This window comes from Cajanus cajan, chromosome 7, assembly GCF_000230855.2.
Source record: "Cajanus cajan strain Asha chromosome 7, NIPB_CcT2T_4, whole genome shotgun sequence".
Lineage (NCBI taxonomy): Eukaryota > Viridiplantae > Streptophyta > Magnoliopsida > Fabales > Fabaceae > Cajanus > Cajanus cajan.
This window is the reverse complement of record NC_138523.1, coordinates 42,122,863-42,142,988: the sequence shown is the minus strand read 5'-3', so window position 1 is coordinate 42,142,988 and position 20,126 is coordinate 42,122,863. Positions and strand designations below refer to the sequence as shown.

The 20,126-nt window shown below is 40.0% G+C and overlaps 2 protein-coding genes across 2 annotated transcripts; both read right to left on the bottom strand.

Annotated features, from left to right (window-relative positions):
• Positions 1 to 2,930: 2,930 nt before the first annotated feature.
• Positions 2,931 to 3,536, bottom strand: LOC145950032 (uncharacterized). The gene has a single exon (XM_083060946.1). The coding sequence runs from the start codon at positions 3,534 to 3,536 to the stop codon at positions 2,931 to 2,933; it is 606 nt and encodes a 201-aa protein (XP_082917072.1).
• A 1,441-nt stretch (positions 3,537 to 4,977) lies between these two features.
• LOC145950031 (uncharacterized) lies at positions 4,978 to 5,502 on the bottom strand. Its single transcript, XM_083060945.1, has one exon. The coding sequence runs from the start codon at positions 5,500 to 5,502 to the stop codon at positions 4,978 to 4,980; it is 525 nt and encodes a 174-aa protein (XP_082917071.1).
• Between the last annotated feature and the right edge of the window lie 14,624 nt (positions 5,503 to 20,126).

Genomic DNA, 20,126 nt, shown 5'->3' with positions numbered 1-20,126 from the left:
AAGAACAGAACTAAAATGCATACAAAAGGAAAGGACAATAAAACATAAACTACAACTACAACAGAAAAAATAAACTCAAAGAAAACAAAGAGAAGGGAGGAAGAAGAACACCCAAGAGTAACTTATTTGAAGGTGTATTTTTGGATGTCTTACAATGGGAGAGTGAAGGCCTATTTATAGCCTTCATATAACACATAAGAAATATAAAATAATGGAAAAAGCTTAGACAAAACGAAATGGGAGAGTTGGTGGGATGAGTTGGTGGGATGAGTTGGATTCCATATTCTTTTCCGCACCGAGTTGTTTTCCACCGAATTAGACCTTCTAGATGATCGAATTGGCCGACGGCGCCTTCTGCAAATATTTAGGTCTTTGTCGTAGCTTTCCAGGGCCACCGAGTTTGCACCATTTGGATCACTAAAGCCCAAGTTATGCCCTGAAGACCGAGACATGTTCATCAGCCCAAAAACAGCGAAAATTTAGAATAATAATTCCCAACTATCCAATTTGGCCCAACAACACACATATCTATCTAAATCCTATAATTAACCATGAATGGAATGTAAAATAGCTAAATTGAAGGATAAGATACATATCAAATTATGACTTATCAACTGCGCTGGCCGGCGAGTTAGAGGCTGAGAAGAAATCTTATGGGGCATATCGAGAGAGGGCTCAGCGCAAGGTTCTCTCTCAGCATGAGGCCGGTTTCGCCCAGGCGGCACGGCAGGCTCAACATTTTGGAAGCCTTCCTTCAAACTTCGAGTTTGATATGGCCATGGATTTCTATCGGGGGAAATATGTCAATCTAACCTAGATCCCCCTGAATGAGCAACTGGAAGCTGAAGCTCCTGTTCTCCACCAGGCTGGACCGAGTGGCGAAGACCAGGTGCATGAGGAAGTGGACGAGCAGGAGGCGCCGACCCAAGGGGAGCCCGAAGCATAGGCTTAGGGTTATTGTTTAACTTTGTATGCAGGGGCCGATAGAGCCCTTTAACTTTTTGTAATTCCGGGCCGGTAGAGCCCTTTTGTTTTTCAATGCAATCTACTTTGGTTTTTGTCAAATATTGTGTATTCCCAAACGAACATAAATATAACAAATTAAATCGTGCCGAGTGTAGTTTAGTTTATACGAACGTATCGTGTGGAAAACTTGAAACTTGAAATAAAGCCACGTCTTTGGCCGAGAGGGTTTCTCGGGAGGGAAGACTTGTAATTTGAAATAGTCACATCCTTGGCCGAGAGGAATCTCGGGAGGGAAGACTTGAAGCCACATCCTTGGCCGAGAGGAGTCTCGGGAGGGAAGACTTAAAATTTGAAATAAAGCCACGTCCTTGGCCGAGAGGGATCTCGGGAGGGAAGACTTGAAGCCACATCCTTGGCCGAGAGGAGTCTCGGGAGGGAAGACTTAAAATTTGAAATAAAGCCACGTCCTTGGCCGAGAGGAATCTCGGGAGGGAAGACTTGAAGCCACATCCTTGGCCGAGAGGAGTCTCGGGAGGGAAGACTTAAAATTTGAAATAAAGCCACGTCCTTGAAATAAACGGGTCATAGATAGCTGAATTATATTGTCATTAATGATTGGATGCCTCGTTAAAAACCTTGCCGGCCAAAACCTCTTTTCATAATTTTTTAAGAGGAAAAAAGACCGGTTCAAGGAAAAGAGTGCACCGTAAGACATTTACATTACATAATCAAATTCTAACTATAATAAGTCTTCAAATGAGTGGAATTCCATGTCCGAGGGATGACCTTGTCGGACAATTCTTCCAATTTGTACGCGCCATTATTAAGAGCGTGTCGGACTCGGAACGGGCCATCCCAATTTGCCGCCAACTTCCCTTCAGTTGGGTTGCGTCGGGCCGAACCGGTTGCCCTCTAAACAAGATCACCTTCTTGGAAATTCCGCGGCTTCAACTTGGAGTTAAATCGCCGAGTCATTCGCTGTTTACACGCTTCGGCTACAATTTGGGCTTTCTCTCGGACTTCATCTAAGACGTCCAGCTCTGCTCGGATTGCTTCATCATTGGACTTTGCGTGAAAGTGCGTCCGTCAGAACGAAGGTTCGCCCACTTCAACTGGTATCATGGCATCCGTTTCGTATGCCAATCGGAACGGGGTCTCTTTTGTGGTTGATTGAGGGGTACATCTATATGCCCAGAGGACTTCAGGAAGCTCTTCGGCCCAGGCTCCCTTAACTGAGCCGAGCCGTTTCTTCAATTCGGTAAGGATGACTTTGTTGGCGGCTTCGGCCTGTCCGTTGGACTGCAGGGTGGTCTACTGACGTGAACTGGTGCCGAATGTCGAGGCTCTCGAGGAAAGTGTTGAACTTTTGATCCGTAAATTGAAGTCCGTTGTCCGAGATAAGTGCGTGTGGGAGGCCGAACCGGGTGATAATGTTTTTTCACACGAACTTCTAGACATTAGTGGCATTGATGGTAGCAAGCGGCTCGGCCTCTATCCACTTAGTGAAATAATCGACTGCCACTATCAGGAACTTAACCTGCCCCTTTGCCATAGGAAACGATCTGAGTATGTCTATGCCCCATAAAGCAAACGGTCAAGGGAGCTGATATTGTGCAATTCGGCGGCCGAGGAATGGATGAGAGTCCCATGTTTTTGGCACTGAACACATTTTTTAACAAATTCGGTGCAATCGGATTTCAGAGTCGGCTAATAGTAGCCGGCTCTGAGTACCTTGGTGGCGAGTGTTCTTCCTCCCGAGTGGGATCCGCAGATACCTTCGTGGATCTCTTTGATGACATAATCGGCTTGTTGCGAGTCGAGACATTTTAATAAGGGTGCGAAAAATCCCCTTCTGTATAGTTCTCCACTCATGACAGAGTACCGAGCGACCTGCGTCCTTAGCTTCCTGGATTCGATCGGACCATTTGGCTCCGAGCCGTTCACAATAAAGTTCAAAATGTTAGTCATCCAGGATTTCGGAGGTCCGTCCACCGGCATACAATCTTGTAGGACGCTTGGGGTGGGCAACTCCAGATGTATTGTCGACCGAAGTTGTCCGGCTTGCGACTACTTGCTAGCCGAGCCAACTGGTCGGCTCTCTTGTTACTCCCACGCGACGTGTGTTTAACTTGTATCTCTTGGAACTGGTTGCTCATCCCCCGGAAGAGATGGTAATATTTAAGCAGATTGGCATCCTTCACTTGAAAATTGTCGTTCACCTGTTCGGCGACAACCTTTGAATCAGTCCAGCATGTGATTTTTGTAACCCCCATCTCGGCTGCCAATCTCATTCCGGCCAATAAGGCTTTGTATTCGGCCTGGTTGTTGGACGCCCGGAAGTCGAAATGCAATGATTGTTCCAAGGTAATGCCGGACGGGCTCTCCAAGATGATCCCGGCACCACTGCCTTGGTCATTGGAGGAGCCGTCCACGTGCATTGTCCAAGTGTTATCTTCAAAGTGGCCGAGTGGTGATAGTTCATTGATGAAGTCAGCTAGGCTTTGTGATTTGATGGCTCCTCGGGGTTCGAAACGGATATCGAACTCGAATAGTTTGATTGACCATGCCATCATTCGGCCGACCAATTCTGGTTTTCGTAGTACTTTGGCGATTGGACAGTCGGTTCGGACCACTACTGTGTGACTCTGGAAGTATTGTCAAAGGCGCCTAGCAGCATATATGAGTCATAACGCTACTTTTTCCAAGAGTTGGTATCGGCGTTCGGCATCTTGAAGCACTCGGCTTATGAAGTATATGGGTTGCTGTTGGCCGTCTTGTTCCTGTATCAAATCGGCACTTATGGCCTTGCCAGAAACTGCCATGTATAGGACTACCTCTTGGCCGGGGTCGGCTTGGCCAGCACAGGCGGGGTACCGAGCCGTTCCTTGAAGAGCTGAAAAGATGCTTCGCACTCGTCTGTCCATTGAAATCGGTTTGCCTTTTTTAGAAGACCCAGAATCGGCTTGGAGGTCCCGGCCATACATGGTAGGAAGCGAGACAACGCTGTTAGTCGACCGGCTAACTTTTGAACCTCTTTCAAGTTTGACGGGCTTCTCATGTCGATAATAGCTTGACACTTGTCCGGGTTGGCCTCAGTACCTCGGCTCGATAACATGAAACCCAGGAACTTACTGCCCAAGACGCCGAACACACATTTGTCAGGATTGAGTCTCATCCAGTGCCTCCGAAGTGCATGGAAAACTTCAGCGAGGTCAGCTACATGGGAAGGCGTGTCGACCGACTTGACCACCATATCGTCTACATAAACCTCCATGTTCTTCCCAATCTGATCGCCGAAGATCTTGTCCATGAGTCGTTGATACGTGGCCCCGGCATTCTTCAGGCCGAAAGGCATTACTTGGTAGCAGTAATTGGCAGATTCCGTGACAAATGTCGTTTTGTTCTCGTCTCGGGGATGCATTCAGATTTGATTGTAACCTGAGTATGCATCGAGAAATGTCAAGAACTTATGGCCAGCCGCGCCGTCAACCAATCAGTCTATGTTCGGCAATGGATAGGCATCCTTGGGACAGGCTTTGTTCAAGTTTGTGTAGTCAGTGCACATTCGCCACTTCCCATTCGCCTTTTTGACCATGACAACGTTGGCCAACCACGTTGTGTATTGGATTTCTCGAATGAAACCCGCTTCTAAGAGCTTGGATACCTCTGCTTCAACTGCCTTCTTTCTCTCTTCCCCCATTTTTCTTTTTCGCTGGGCAACCGGCTTTGCCTCTTGGCACACTGAGAGTTTGTGACATAGGAAATTGGGGTCGATACCTGGCATATCGGTCGGCCGCCACGCGAACAAGTCTTTGTTTTTTCTAACAACTTGCCCGATTTCGCGCCCTTCCATCTCGGACAGGTTAGAGCCCAGGTAGGTCACGTGTAAGTCAGTGGGCCCGATAACAATAAGGAATCGGTCTTCAATCGGCTCGACCCTCTCGTCCTGCTCCATTCAAGGGTCGAAGTCCACAATTGTGTCATGTTCTTGCGCCACTGTGTGTACACGTTTTACTCCGCGAGGCTCGACCATTTCGAGACGAGGTAGCCGAAGACTGGCAAAATAGCATTCTCTAGCCACCTTTTGATCGGCATGGATGTGATGATTCGGTCTGAATTCGATGGGAATTTCATGGCTAAGTGAGGAGTTGACACAATCGCGCCGAGTTTGTTGAGGGAAAGTCTGCCGAGGAGGATGTTGTACGACGTGTTAGCGTGTACCACGACGTATTTGATCGAAATGTCTATGGCTTCGGCTCCGTCGAAACAAAAACGTGTGGATAGCTTGATGTATCCCTTGGTTTGAACGCGCTCACCAGAGAACCCGACTAGGGGCTCATTATACGGGATCAACTCGGCCTCCGGGATGCCAAGTTGTTTGAACGTGTTCCAGTAGAGGATGTCGGCCGAGCTTCCCTGGTCGACTAACGTCTTCCGAACTATGCAGTTGTGTATCTCGACACTAATGACCATGGCGTTGTCCTGATCTGGATCAATACCTTGAAAGTCAGCTTCGGTGAATGTGATGGCTGGCATCCTTCGCTGAGTGCGTTCAACCGCGTGTATAGTTCTGACGGCTCGCAAGTGTCTCTTTTGAGACGAGGAGGTTGAACCTCCGCCTGCGAATCCACCAGCAATGGTATTGATAACCCTTCGGGATTGGGTTGTCAGCTCCTCTTCTTTTCGGTCTCTCGACCGGCTGCGTTCCCTGTAGGGGCGCCTGTCGGACCTCTCTTGATCGGGTTGATCCCGGAGATGTCAGCGGTCGTCGTATCGGGAAGACTGAGGCCGATCGACAAAGCGTTGGAGTTTCCCTTGTTTGATCAAGTCTTCAATCTTGTCTTTTAAGGCTGCGCACTCCTCAGTCGAGTGGCCCCGGTTTCGGTGGTACTTGCAAGACTTGGTTGTGTCAGCGCGCGGAGGGGTCGAGGCTCGCTTCGGCACGACTAGGACCTCTGATGCAAGTGCCTGGTCCAAGACCGCCGATCGGCTTATGTTCAATGGGGTGTAATGAGAGTATCTCGGTCCGTGGACAAGTTTTTCTCGGGAGACGAGTTCTTTCGGGCGGCTCCGATAGTTGCTCTCGGCTGGCTTCTCGATTTTGATAGCTATCTCCGCCCTTGCTTGGTTACGAAACTCAGCTAGTTCTTTCATCTGCATGTATTTGTCGGCGCGCCGACGCAAGTCATCCATGTCAGTTGGTGGTTTCTTGCAGATGCTGTTGGCAAAGGGTCCCGGTTTCAGGGCGGTGGTGAGATGGTGGAGAGCCACCGCACGATTCAAGTCTCGGATTTCGAGTGTCGCCTTGTTGAATCGGCTCATGAATGTTCGAAGGGACTCTTTCTTCTCTTGCCGAATGCTTACCAAAGCCAAAGAGGTGAGTTGGTGTGGTCGGCTCGTAGCAAATTGGATAGTAAATTGAGATGCCAACGTGTTAAAGGAGTCGACTGAGTTAGCCGGGAGCCTTGTGAACCAACTCAGTGCTCGACCTTTCAACGATGTTGGAAAAATTCCGCACAAGGCGGCGTCGTCGGTAGTGCTGAGGGTGACTTGAGTCAGGAAGATGTCGACATGCTCGTCGGGGTCAGTGGTTCCGTCATACTTATCTAATGGGAGGGACTTCCAGTGGTCGAGGGGGGAGGATTGCATGATGTTGGGGGTTAAAGGGTGTCGGTGTGCTCCGGTCAGAGTGGCGTACGCGGGTCGACCGGTTACCTGGGCAACCGAGGCATGGTTCCCCGGGGCGACAGTGGAAGTGTGAGGGAGAGAAGTATGATGTCCGAGTGAGTGGAACGACCCCTGGGTGTGAGTCGGCTCGGAAGGTTTCCACGTGGGATCTTTTTGGTTTTTGAGGACGTCATTCTCTTCCCTCAAGGCGGCCATCTCGCGAGTGTCTTTCTCTCGTTGCTGCTTCATGGCGGCCATTTCCTCTTTCAGTTGTCGTACCATCTCGGCCATGTTGGTCTCGTCAACCGTCTCGGCATTGTCCGCTTCAGATTGGTGCTCGTCTTCTGATCGGTGGTCTTCAGTGTGTGTTCTCCTTGTCTTTGACATGATGTCTTTGAAATAGTACTCAATCCGTCTTCTATAAAAGCTATCGATTCGGCCCCACGGTGGGCGCCAAAATGTACCTGTCTAAGGGCACACTCATAATCTTCAGGTGGGTAGAGGGCCGAACGGGAGCTTCTGGTGGATCTTCCGGAGGGGGGAGGTACTTGCAAAAGGCACTCCGACGCTAAGTCAGGACAAGCACAAATCTCTAGGGTAATAATTGAACAGTGACATATCTCGTTACGTGTGACCTATTTATAATACCTGACGTGGGCCTGAGCATGGTGGGCCTTCTCTGACACTTACCAAATTAGGTAATACGATGTTAATCGGCGGGTTATGCCTTAATTATGTCTTGTCCCTTGTTAATCGTGATCATCCTTCTAATTATTCTGCCTCTGTTGACCTTCGGCCGAGCCGATACGGAACGACCGAGACGCCGTCTTTCGTCTGGCCGAGCCGATAGGGGAAGTGATGGAACTAGTTGAAGGAGATTGATGTTCCTTCAATGATTCCATGCTTAGGACCGAAATGCCTTGAGGTTGACTTTAGGAGAAGCTCGAAATCTCCATGAAGAAGTCTTCAATGGAGGAGAAGCCTTAGAAGGAGGTTCGGTCACTTCTAGTTTGATGTAGAAGCTTAAGGAACCTAGGCAAGGTTTGAAACCTTTGGTGAAACCTTAAAGAAGAAAGTGTCTCCACGGTTTTGAGAGTGACTCTTGAGAGAAAAATCTGAAGTTTATTTCTCAAATTGTTCAAAAGTGAGTACAAGAGAGGTAATTACAAATATATAGGGTAGAGGTAGCTTCTAGGAGAAGCTAACCTTAACCATGGTTCACTAGGAACCATGGTAAGGTAAGCTTAACTTCCCACGGTTTAGCAAGCTTGTAGGAAAAGCTAACCTTGACCATGGTTCACTTAAGAACCATGGTAAGGTAAGCTTAACCTACTAAGGTTTAGAAGCTTGCAAGGCAAGCTTCAAAAACCTAGAGGTATGACTTAGAATTTCGGCCAAGGAGGAGAAGATGAGCTAGGCGGCCTTGGTCTCAAATGGCTCCATGAATTAATTTGAAAATCCTTGATTTGGTTTAGTTAGGTTCATCATATGATGATGAGACCTAGCTAAATCAAATCTATGAAAAATTAGGAGCAAAATGAGTCCAATATGCAAAATTTTGCCTAGGCCCAACTCAGGCCCAATTTCTAAGCACACTCCCTAGCTTTGCTAAATGCCACCCCTTTTTTCCTACTGAAAAAATACAAAATGATTGTATCAACTAGGGAGGTTAAATGGAGCTAAACTCTCCAAGTAGCCTACCTTAAAAACAATATACAAACACTAGAAAAAGCAAGTAAAATGCCTTACAAATACAAAGGCAAAAATAACCTATACAAAAGAACTACTATATGTACAAATATAAGAAAAAGGTCTTTAAGATCATCCCATTCCTCTTGGTTCTTTTAGTATATCACCTCTTGGATTCCTTGGCCTTGGCCATAGTCTATCATCCCCTCCCTCTTGAAAAGGATTTGACCTCAAATCTCGAGGGTCCTCATGATTATTGGCCATACCTGCAAATATATAATAAAATTCATCAGAGGTGATATTTTCAACAAATAAATGTGAAAGGAAGATCCTAGAAGGAATCCTTTCATGGAACCTAAAGAAATCTATGACACTAGACCTACTAATATAATAAATAGGATCCTCTCCTAAACATAGACTAGGTATATTTCTAAATCCTAAAAATGTGCTAAAGCTAAAACTATAGCACACTAAAGACTTAATCCTAAAAACTAAAATATCTTGCCTAAAGTACCCTATGTGGTAAGCTAGGAATTTCCTAGAAAATAATGAAAATACTACCAAGAAATTCCCTAAACAATTTTGGATTATATTATTTGTTGGATAGTTATGAAAAGAATTTGTCACAAGGAACCTTGAAGGTTTAGATGTTATATCCAACAAATAATATATTCCATAAATTAGGTGCATTATTGACACAACTAAGGTAAGAAGACTATCTACCTTGGGCACCACCAAGGAAGTAGTATGAGAAGTAGAACTAAATGAAGTCCACTTCTCCTTCACATAATCTTGAAGTTGAGATTCTTTTTCTTTAAAAATAATGGATTTGTGAATCTTTTCTTCAAGACTAGTGGCAGCGTGAGGGTAAGAGTTAAGGTCTTTATGAATAAAAAGAATAGTTTTCATAGGTTCTTTAGTGATAAAGTAATTCTCTTTAGGCATAATTACCTTAGAGGATATTTCTTCCTCTTTACTCTTCCCTACCTTTTCTCTTTTTCTTTTGTTTTTCATTTGTGCTTGATCCTCAGCCACTTGTTGAGGTAAGAGAGGATAAAGTACAAATTTATTTTCCTTGTGAGTGAAGGTAATTTCATTAGTAAGACCATCATGTACAGTTTTCTTTTCAAATTGCCATGGTCTTCCTAACAAAATATGACAAGCTTCCATTGGTACTATATCACATAAAGCTTGGTCCTCATACTTCCCAATGGAAAACTTGACCTTCACTTGTTGGTCAACTACTATGTCACCATTGTTGGTCCCTACGGTTAGAATCTAGAAGGGGGGGTTGAATAGATTCTATGTTATTTTTCCTTTTCTTCTTTGCTTTCTAAATCTTTACCAAACAAATCTTGATTTAAAACAAACCTTTAAACAAAAAAGGTAATTCAGAGTTATAAATGCACAGCTTATCCAACAAGATTTGAATAACAAGATATGTAAAGATTGAATTTATCAATTACCAAGAATCTTTAAAGTTCAGTTTCTGCAGATAATGTTTTTCTTCATACAACATTAATCATGAAACTTATACAGAATGTAAAGAGTGTAAGAGTTAAGAAAATCATGCACCAAGATATATACTGGTTCAGCCATCCAAAGGCCTACATCCAGTTTCAGATTTAGATACACCTCTAAATCCAGTCAAATCCACTATTGATATTCTTTACATGCACCCTGCACAAGCAATATCCAATCAATGAATTTAACAAGCAAATCTTGACACCTACAAGATTAACAAACCATTTCTTGACTCCACAAGAAACATATAACCCAAGAATATTGATCCCACAATATCCTACTTGAGAAAAACCTATCTCAAGATTTCTCTTTACACAACTCTTCCAGAGATTCTCTAATCTCAAGAGTTAAAACCATTCTAACAATAACAAAAGATCAGAAACGAGTACACCTGTTCGTGTAGATATGATCTTCAACAATGTAAACCAGTTTAGAATGAATTTTCTATATGAACTTCATCTTCTTGAATTGATCTTGCACACTTCTTTTTCCAAAAGTTGATTTTCAGCAGATATGTTCTTTCTTTCTTTTTCAGAAAATCTTTTTCTCTTTTGCAGTAATGTGTATTCTAAAAAAAAGTCTCTCTTGTTCGTGTAAGTATTTCTCTTCTTTCCGTGTGTGAAAATTCTCTTTTAAAAGCTTCAGTTTTAATCTTATTTAAAGATAATTTTCATGTGCAAGGAAACAGTTATTTCAGTTATATTCATAACGGAGATAATCTATTACCTGTGATGGTAATCTATTACCACGAGTTAGAATAACTGAACTAATTGTTTCAGCTCCTGTTTTAATCTATTACCTAACATGGTAATCGATTAACACGATGCCAAAATAACACAAAACTCACATTTGGAACAGAGGTAATCGATTACTTTAAAGAGGTAATCGATTAACACGATCCTTTTTCCTCTTGAAATCATCAGAATCAGTTTGGTAATCTATTACCACACATGGTAATCGATTATTCCAGTATCAATCAGTTTTTCAACATGAGTCAGGTAATCTATTACCAGTTCAGGTAATCTATTCCTTAACTCAGAAAATTTCTGATGTTTTCAAGTTTTCATTTAAAGTCTCAAACACTCAGTAAATTAATACTTCATGTTCTCAACAATGAATGAAATAAGAAAAATGAGTATTATGATATTTTCACCTTCATGTTAATTACTAATTTTTAACACATAACAAACAAACACATACAAGCCTAATCTTTTAAACAAACAATACATTATCCTTTTGACATAGGCTTAAAATAAAAAGCAACATGAGCAAAACATCAAAACTAAAACTTCTAGGGAACATCTTCCAGATGTAGATTCTTCAATCTTCAACAATCTCCCCCTTTTTGGTTTTGATGAGCCAAACTCTTCATGTTGACTTTCACGATCATCATGTTGTTTTGTTTCACTTGTTTGTTTGAAATTTGAACTTGAATTTGAACCTGCATATGTCTAGAACAAAAACTTCCATACAAAGCATTATGCAGTTCTATTTCCATTTCTTTCTTATACAATACATAAACAACCATATAAACATTTAATCAGTTTCTCATGAATTTCTCCCCCTGTTTGGCTTAACCAAACCAAAAAAAACAGAGTAAACAGAGAAATAACATGATACTTATGCAACAAAAACAACAAGCACTTAATAAGACTTTCATCATATAAGCATTAAAAATGTTCAGAAGCATACAAATACTACAACTATTACAAACTTTAAGTCTGAAATATAAATCAAAATATTTATGCAGAACAAATTAAAATGCAGTGCCTAAAATGTAATGCATAACTAAAGTTCTTCAGGGTAGGGTATGTTCATCGCATCCAGTCGTTCAGATATAGATTCAAAACAAGCCTTCAGCTCTTGATAATCTCTTCTCTGAGTTTCTCTGATGTCATCTAGCTTTGCCAGAACAGATAGCTCAAAAGTAGAAAGAGGCTTGGGCTCTTCAGCACCTTCCTCTTCTTCAGTTTGAACTTCAGGTTGAGACGGCTCTGTAGTCTCAGCAGTAGGAACATCTTCCTTTGCTATCCAACCAGCATCTGTTTTCACTAGCTTCATCATTTTCAGAGCTCTATCCTTGATATCATGAACATCTCTGGTGACCTCTCTTGCTTCACCAGTTAAGGGAACTTTATAGAACACCAATACCTTGCTTATGAACACAGCATATGGACACTTGCAGTCCATTAACCTCCTTGTCTTTAGCATTATGTCTTCTACCACATATACCCAATCAACTTGAATGTTGTTCTTAAAAGCTGCGAGCAGTGCCATATCTTCTTCACTGATTTGTGCGTGATTGCTCCCCCTTGCTGCCAGAATCCAGACAATTACATAATGTAGGAGTCTATCTTCCATTCGTAGACCTCCAGCATTATATGTAATTTTCCTCTTTTCTTTTCTTTTGTATTCTTTATTAGCCTCCCAGGCTGAAACATCCCTCAGCATACTCATAAAAAACGTATCTTTATCTATTGAGAAATTTTTCATCTTTAATTCATTGAAGGTAGGTTTAATACCATTTCTGGTTAATCCACCAATCTTCAAAAATACATCAGCAGATAGAGTAACTTTTATTCCTTTAACTTCTGAAACCAAAGCACCATTTTCATCTCTTCCCAAATTTGAGTAAAAGACCCTAACAAGATCAGGGTAGTACAGTCCACTTAACCCAACAAATTTGCTAACTCCTTGACTAGATAACAGAGTAGGAAATGTAAAACCTTGCTCTATAAGCCAAGACGAGTAGAGTACCTTTGGAGCCACAATGTCTTTGCAAGCAAAAGACTCATTGAAAGTTTCCTCTTGAGACTTCCTTGTGAACCACGAATGAGAATATTCTTCTTCAAGTTCTGGACGAGAGGACTCTTGTTTCTTCTTTTTAGATGTACCTTGACCTTGAGTAGTAGGACGAGGGTAATCTCTGTTGGCTATGTGCTTTACACGCTTTCCTTTGCCAAGACTTTCCATGAATGGGGCTTAGGGTTAGGTTTTGAAATAGATTTTGAGATAGAAAAGGGAACCAGGGGTTTCGTTCGTTTTAGTTTGAAGTAAAAATGGAGAGAGTTTTGAATTAATTTGAATTCGAAACAGATTTAAAGAGGGTTTTTGAGTACAAAAAAAAACAGGGGTTCGCGTCAGGTAATCGATTAACCCAGTTGGTAATCGATTATCTCGCAACTGAAACAGGGTAATTATGCAAGTGAGTGAGTGGTAATCGATTAACCCGATAGGTAATCGATTATCACAGTGAAATGTGTGCAGATACAGGGCATACTGTGTTTTGTGTGATTTCCTATTATGAGTGCACATACATCAAGTTTAAACCTATAAGTGCTTAGCAATTTCATGCATATTCACACAATCATACTTTAATTATGAGATTTAGGATAGATTGGACTCACTAATGATACCAAGATTGGTTCTTAGCTTGAAAAATCTTTCCTTTGGTAGAGGCTTTGTAAAGATGTCAGCAAGTTGATCTTCTGACATTATGAATTTGATGTCACAGTCTCCTTTCTCTACATGATCTCTGATAAAGTGATGTCTAACTTCAATGTGCTTAGTTCTTGAGTGTAGAATAGGATTCCTTGAAATGTTAATTGCACTTGTGTTGTCACACTTCAGTGGTATGTGATCAATCTTCAAACCAAAGTCTTGAAGTTGATGTTTAAACCAAATTGACTGAGCACAGCAGCTTCCAGCAGCTATATACTCAGCTTCAGCAGTTGAGAGTGCTACACAAGCTTGTTTCTTGCTCTGCCACGATATGAGACATTCTCCAAACGTGTGGCACGTTCCACTTGTACTTTTCCTATCCAATTTACAACCAGCAAAATCGGAGTCAGAGTAACCAGTTAAAGATGGAGAAGTACCTTTAGGATACCACAATCCAACATTGATTGTGCCTTTCAAATACTTCAGTATTTTCTTTACAGCCTTCAGATGTGATTCCTTTGGTTTTGATTGGAATCTAGCACATACACATACACTGTACATGATGTCAGGTCTGCTAGCTGTTAGATACAGAAGAGATCCAATGATCCCTCTATACATTGATTCTTCAACATCTTTTCCTGCAATATCACTATCTAGATAACAATTAGTAGACATAGGAGTATTTGATATCTTACAATTCTCCATATCAAATTTCTTTAACGGTTCTTTGCTATATTTAGTTTGATGTAGAAAAATTCCATTTTCCATTTGTTTGACTTGTAGTCCTAGGAAGAAGCTTAATTCTCCCATCATAGACATATCAAACTCCTTCTGCATATTGGAAACAAATTCTCCACAAAGAGATTGGTTAGTTGATCCAAATATTATATCATCAACATAAATCTGAATCAGCAGAATATCTTTTGATTTTCTCTTTATGAAAAAAGTTTTATCAACATTACCTCTTTGAAAGTCATGAGTTAGTAGAAACTTACTTAGCCTTTCATACCATTTCCTTGGAGCTTGTTTCAGTCCATACAAAGCTTTCTTGAGCTTGTAAACATGCTTAGGTAATTTGCAGTCAACAAAACCAGGTGGTTGAGCTACATAAACTTCTTCATCAATTAGAGCATTTAAAAATGCACTTTTCACATCCATTTGATATAGTTTGAAATCAAACACACAAGCAAATGCAAGTAAAAGCCTAACAGCTTCTAATCTAGCAACTGGAGCATATGTTTCACCAAAGTCTATACCTTCCTGTTGATTGTATCCTTTGGCTACTAATCTAGCTTTATTTTTAACTATAACACCTTCTTCATTTAGTTTGTTTCTGAAAACCCATTTTGTACCAATGACATTCATATTCTTATTGAAAGGAACTAAAATCCAAACATCATTTCTTTTGAATTGATTCAGTTCATCATGCATGGCCATTATCCAGAATTCATCTTTTAATGCATGTTCCACACATAATGGTTCAATTTGAGAAACAAATGCCATATCATCACTTAGAAGATTAAAAGAGTGTCTAGTAGAAACTCCCTTATTTATATCTCCAAGAATGTTATCCAGAGATAGATCTTTGGGTTTCCTCCATTCTTTGGGTAGTGATGTGTCTTCAGATGGTGTTTTCTGCTGTAGTTCCAGTTTTTCTTCTTCTTGTGTAATACTGTCACCTATCTCATCAACACTGCCTGAGCCTAGTATTCTGCCTTTGTTGTTATCTCCATATGTTACAGATCCTCCTTCTTTTTCCTGTAATGAGATAAATTTGCTTTTATCTCCTGTCATGTGTCTTGAGCAGCCGCTGTCTAAGTACCACATTGATTGCTTTGCTCTCAAGCACACCTGCAGCACAAGTTATTCAATTTGATTTTGGTACCCAATGGATCTTGGGTCCTGGAGAATCAGTGAGTACATAATCTAATTTCTTAATCCATTTATATTTTCCACTAGGAATGCTAAATTTCCTTATCATGCATCTGTAGTAGTTATGACCAGATTTCATACAATAGTTACATGAGTGGGAATTAATGGATTTCATAACATTAACATTCTGTTTTTCTTTATCCTTTGCTTTTAATGCAGCATACAATGTTTCACAGTTCTCACATGGTGACTTTAGTTTAGAGATATCTGAAAGTAGTTTCCTGTTATTATTCTCTAAATCAGAAATTTTATCTCTCATGTGTGTCATTTTCTTTTTGTAAACATTATTTGATTTTTCTAATTTCTTTGCTTCAGCATACAGTTCAGCAAATGCATTTTGCAATTCATCATACGAGTCAATAGTTGAGTCAGAATCATATACCTCATAATCTGAATTATGTTTGGTCATGAGACAGAGATTTGCTTCCTGATCCTCATCACTATCACTTGAAGTTGTTGAGGCATTATCTTCCCATGCTATGTATGCTTTCTTTTTCTTTGATCTGAACTTTTGTTTCGTCTCCTCATTCTTTTTCAGGCTTGGACAGTCAGCTCTCATGTGTCCAGCTTTTCCACATTCAAAACATTTGAACTTTGGAGATGAGTTTTCATTCTTCTTGAAGGATTTCTTCTGACTGGAGAATCTATTATTGTTGTTCTTCCTTCTCATGAATTTTCTGAAATTCTTCACCATTAGATTTAATTCTTCTTGTTCAGAACTTTCATTGCTGCTATCCTCTTCATCACTTGAGGATTCTTTTACCTTTAAGGCCAGACCTTTTGCCTTTTTATCTTTTTGTTCTTCATCAGCAATCCTTGACAGATCCATCTCATATTCTCTTAGCTTTCCAAATAACTCAGCACTTGTCATCTGAGCTAAGTTCTTTGACTCTGTAATTGCTGTGACAGTTGGTTGCCATCTTCTGTTTAGTGACTTCAGGATTTTGACATTTACTTCTTCTTCCACGAAGTCTTTCCCTAATCCTTTTAGGTGATTTATTATGTGAATGAACCTCTTTTGCATATCCATGACAGTTTCACCTTGATTCATTCTGAAGGTTTCATATTCCTGAATGAGTGTGTTCTTTCTAGCTCTTCTCACTTCTGGAGTTCCTTCATGTGTTACTTGGATTAAATCCCAAGCTTCCTTTGCTGTAGAACAAGCTGAAATTCTAAAAAATTCATCAGAATTTAGTGCAGAATGTATGATATTTAAAGCTTTTGCATCATTCTCTGCTCTTCTAATTTCACTTTGATCCCAGCTATCATATGGTTTCTCAATTTCTTTTCCTCCCTCTATCTTAGTGGGTATTTTGTAATCTGTGATTACAGCCTGCCAAATATTTCTATGAACAGATTCCATGAAAATTTTCATTCTAACTTTCCAAAAGGGATAGTTATCTCCACAAAACAATGGGGGTCTGTTTATAGAAGCACCTTCAGCAAACGGTAATTGATTACCAGCCATCTAACCTTTCTAAAGATCTAGTCTTGAATGTTTTACAAGATACAGCTCTGGTACCAATTGTTGGTCCCTACGGTTAGAATCTAGAAGGGGGGGGTTGAATAGATTCTATGTTATTTTTCCTTTTCTTCTTTGCTTTCTAAATCTTTACCAAACAAATCTTGATTTAAAACAAACCTTTAAACAAAAAAGGTAATTCAGAGTTATAAATGCACAGCTTATCCAACAAGATTTGAATAACAAGATATGTAAAGATTGAATTTATCAATTACCAAGAATCTTTAAAGTTCAGTTTCTGCAGATAATGTTTTTCTTCATACAACATTAATCATGAAACTTATACAGAATGTAAAGAGTGTAAGAGTTAAGAAAATCATGCACCAAGATATATACTGGTTCAGCCATCCAAAGGCCTACATCCAGTTTCAGATTTAGATACACCTCTAAATCCAGTCAAATCCACTATTGATATTCTTTACATGCACCCTGCACAAGCAATATCCAATCAATGAATTTAACAAGCAAATCTTGACACCTACAAGATTAACAAACCATTTCTTGACTCCACAAGAAACATATAACCCAAGAATATTGATCCCACAATATCCTACTTGAGAAAAACCTATCTCAAGATTTCTCTTTACACAACTCTTCCAGAGATTCTCTAATCTCAAGAGTTAAAACCATTCTAACAATAACAAAAGATCAGAAACGAGTACACCTGTTCGTGTAGATATGATCTTCAACAATGTAAACCAGTTTAGAATGAATTTTCTATATGAACTTCATCTTCTTGAATTGATCTTGCACACTTCTTTTTCCAAAAGTTGATTTTCAGCAGATATGTTCTTTCTTTCTTTTTCAGAAAATCTTTTTCTCTTTTGCAGTAATGTGTATTCTAAAAAAAAGTCTCTCTTGTTCGTGTAAGTATTTCTCTTCTTTCCGTGTGTGAAAATTCTCTTTTAAAAGCTTCAGTTTTAATCTTATTTAAAGATAATTTTCATGTGCAAGGAAACAGTTATTTCAGTTATATTCATAACGGAGATAATCTATTACCTGTGATGGTAATCTATTACCACGAGTTAGAATAACTGAACTAATTGTTTCAGCTCCTGTTTTAATCTATTACCTAACATGGTAATCGATTAACACGATGCCAAAATAACACAAAACTCACATTTGGAACAGAGGTAATCGATTACTTTAAAGAGGTAATCGATTAACACGATCCTTTTTCCTCTTGAAATCATCAGAATCAGTTTGGTAATCTATTACCACACATGGTAATCGATTATTCCAGTATCAATCAGTTTTTCAACATGAGTCAGGTAATCTATTACCAGTTCAGGTAATCTATTCCTTAACTCAGAAAATTTCTGATGTTTTCAAGTTTTCATTTAAAGTCTCAAACACTCAGTAAATTAATACTTCATGTTCTCAACAATGAATGAAATAAGAAAAATGAGTATTATGATATTTTCACCTTCATGTTAATTACTAATTTTTAACACATAACAAACAAACACATACAAGCCTAATCTTTTAAACAAACAATACATTATCCTTTTGACATAGGCTTAAAATAAAAAGCAACATGAGCAAAACATCAAAACTAAAATTTCTAGGGAACATCTTCCAGATGTAGATTCTTCAATCTTCAACAACCATCCTTATTAAGCCATTGCAAATGATAAGGTTGAGGATGTGGCATAGTAGTTAGACTCAACTTTTTAACCAACCTAGTGCTACAACAGTTGCACCATGAACCACTATCAACAATAAGAGAACAAGCATTATTTAAAATATTACATCTTGTATGAAAGAGGTTCTCTCTTTGTGATAGGGTACCACTAGGTTGATTATGAAGGATTCTCCTAAGCATTAGGAGCTCTCCTTCATAAGGATAAATGGGCTCCACTTTGGACCTTTGAAGCTTTGTTTCAACCTCACTCTCACTAGAAGAGGAGGTAGTAGTCTCTTCTTGACTACTATAAGTGTCATGCCCCCTTAAGATCATGACTTTCTTTGTAGGGCATTGAGAAGCAATGTGGCCTCTCCCTAGACACTTGAAACATTTAATATCACTAGTCTTTGTGCTAGTGTGTGGAGTGATGAGATCTTTATCCTTATCTTTGTTTTTCTCTTTCCTCTTAGCCAATTCTTTGGAGGGTTCTGAAATAATTTTCTTTTCAAAAGGTTTTTCTTCCTCCATGTAGTCTTTCTTAAGAGATCTAGAGTGGGAGCTTTCTCTCTTAGAAGATTTTCTCAATATTTGTTGTTCTACCCTTACACAAAGTTGGACCAAGTCATTTAGGTCCCTGTAGGGTAGTAGCTCCACTTGGTCTCTAATCTCTAAGTTAAGACCACTCATGAATCTGGCTACTGTAGTGGCTTCCTCTCCTCTAATACATGCCCTCATCATGTATAGCTCCATTTGTTGCCTATATTTTTCAACAGTCATATCTTTTTGTTGGAGCCTTTGGAGCTTATTCATAAGCTCCCTGCCATAGTAAGAGGGAATGTGTCTCCTCCTCAATGCACTCCTAAGACCATTCCAATATTGGATAGGAGGATCATTGTGGAGACGTCTTTCTCTTTCCAAAGAGGTCCACCAATACATTGCATGCCCTTGAAAGCTAAGGGTTGCAAGAGGAACTTTCCTTTCTTCACTTACCCTATGGCAAGCAAAGAGTTGTTCTACCTTCATCTCCCAATCAAGGTAGGCCTCCACATCATCCTTCCCAAAAAATTGAGGGAGATCCACCTTGGATTCCCTAGGTTTAATAGTTCTTTTTGGGGAAGGTTGATAATGGTTACCTACATTAAGGCTTTCATTAGGAGATGTGTATTGTGAATGTGAACTCCTACTCTTTTTTCTATGTTTTCTCATATATTTTTTTCAATTTTTCTTCTTCTTGTTTTAAAATTCTCAACTCTTCCTCAAGGTAAGCAAGTTGTCCTTCTCTTTCAATCTTTTCTTTTTCTCTTTGAATGGACTCTTGCTTTTTCCATAGCTTAAGTGATTTGAGCTCTTTAGTGATATATGAAAGACTTTTTGGAGAGCCATCACTTTCACTATTGGAGGAATTTTGAGACATTTTAATTCAAGAAGATTTTTCCACACAAAAATAGTTTTTATGAAAAATAAGATTTTTGAAGTGCTTTAGACTTGGCACTTGGAGGTCTAAGAGTGCAAATTGAACTTTGGAGGGAGGTGAGCTACTAAAGAGCCACTTAATAACCAAGCCTCTTCAAGTAAAAATCTCTAAACCCCCTTGTACTTTTGTCTTGCACAAAGCAATTTTCACAAAGATATTTTCTCAAAGAAAATAACAAACAAGTGCCTATATGTACAATTATATGATGCTTGAAATCATAAAGAACAAGAAAACATAAATTTCTTGAAAACTTAAATGACTGAAAACATAAATTGCTTAAAACA

What these genes read in the sequence shown, in the direction of transcription:
- LOC145950032 (XM_083060946.1), bottom strand. Translation starts at nt 3,536, where the DNA reads ATGGCATGGTCAATCAAACTATTCGAGTTCGATATCCGTTTCGAACCC.
- LOC145950031 (XM_083060945.1), bottom strand. Translation starts at nt 5,502, where the DNA reads ATGCCAGCCATCACATTCACCGAAGCTGACTTTCAAGGTATTGATCCA.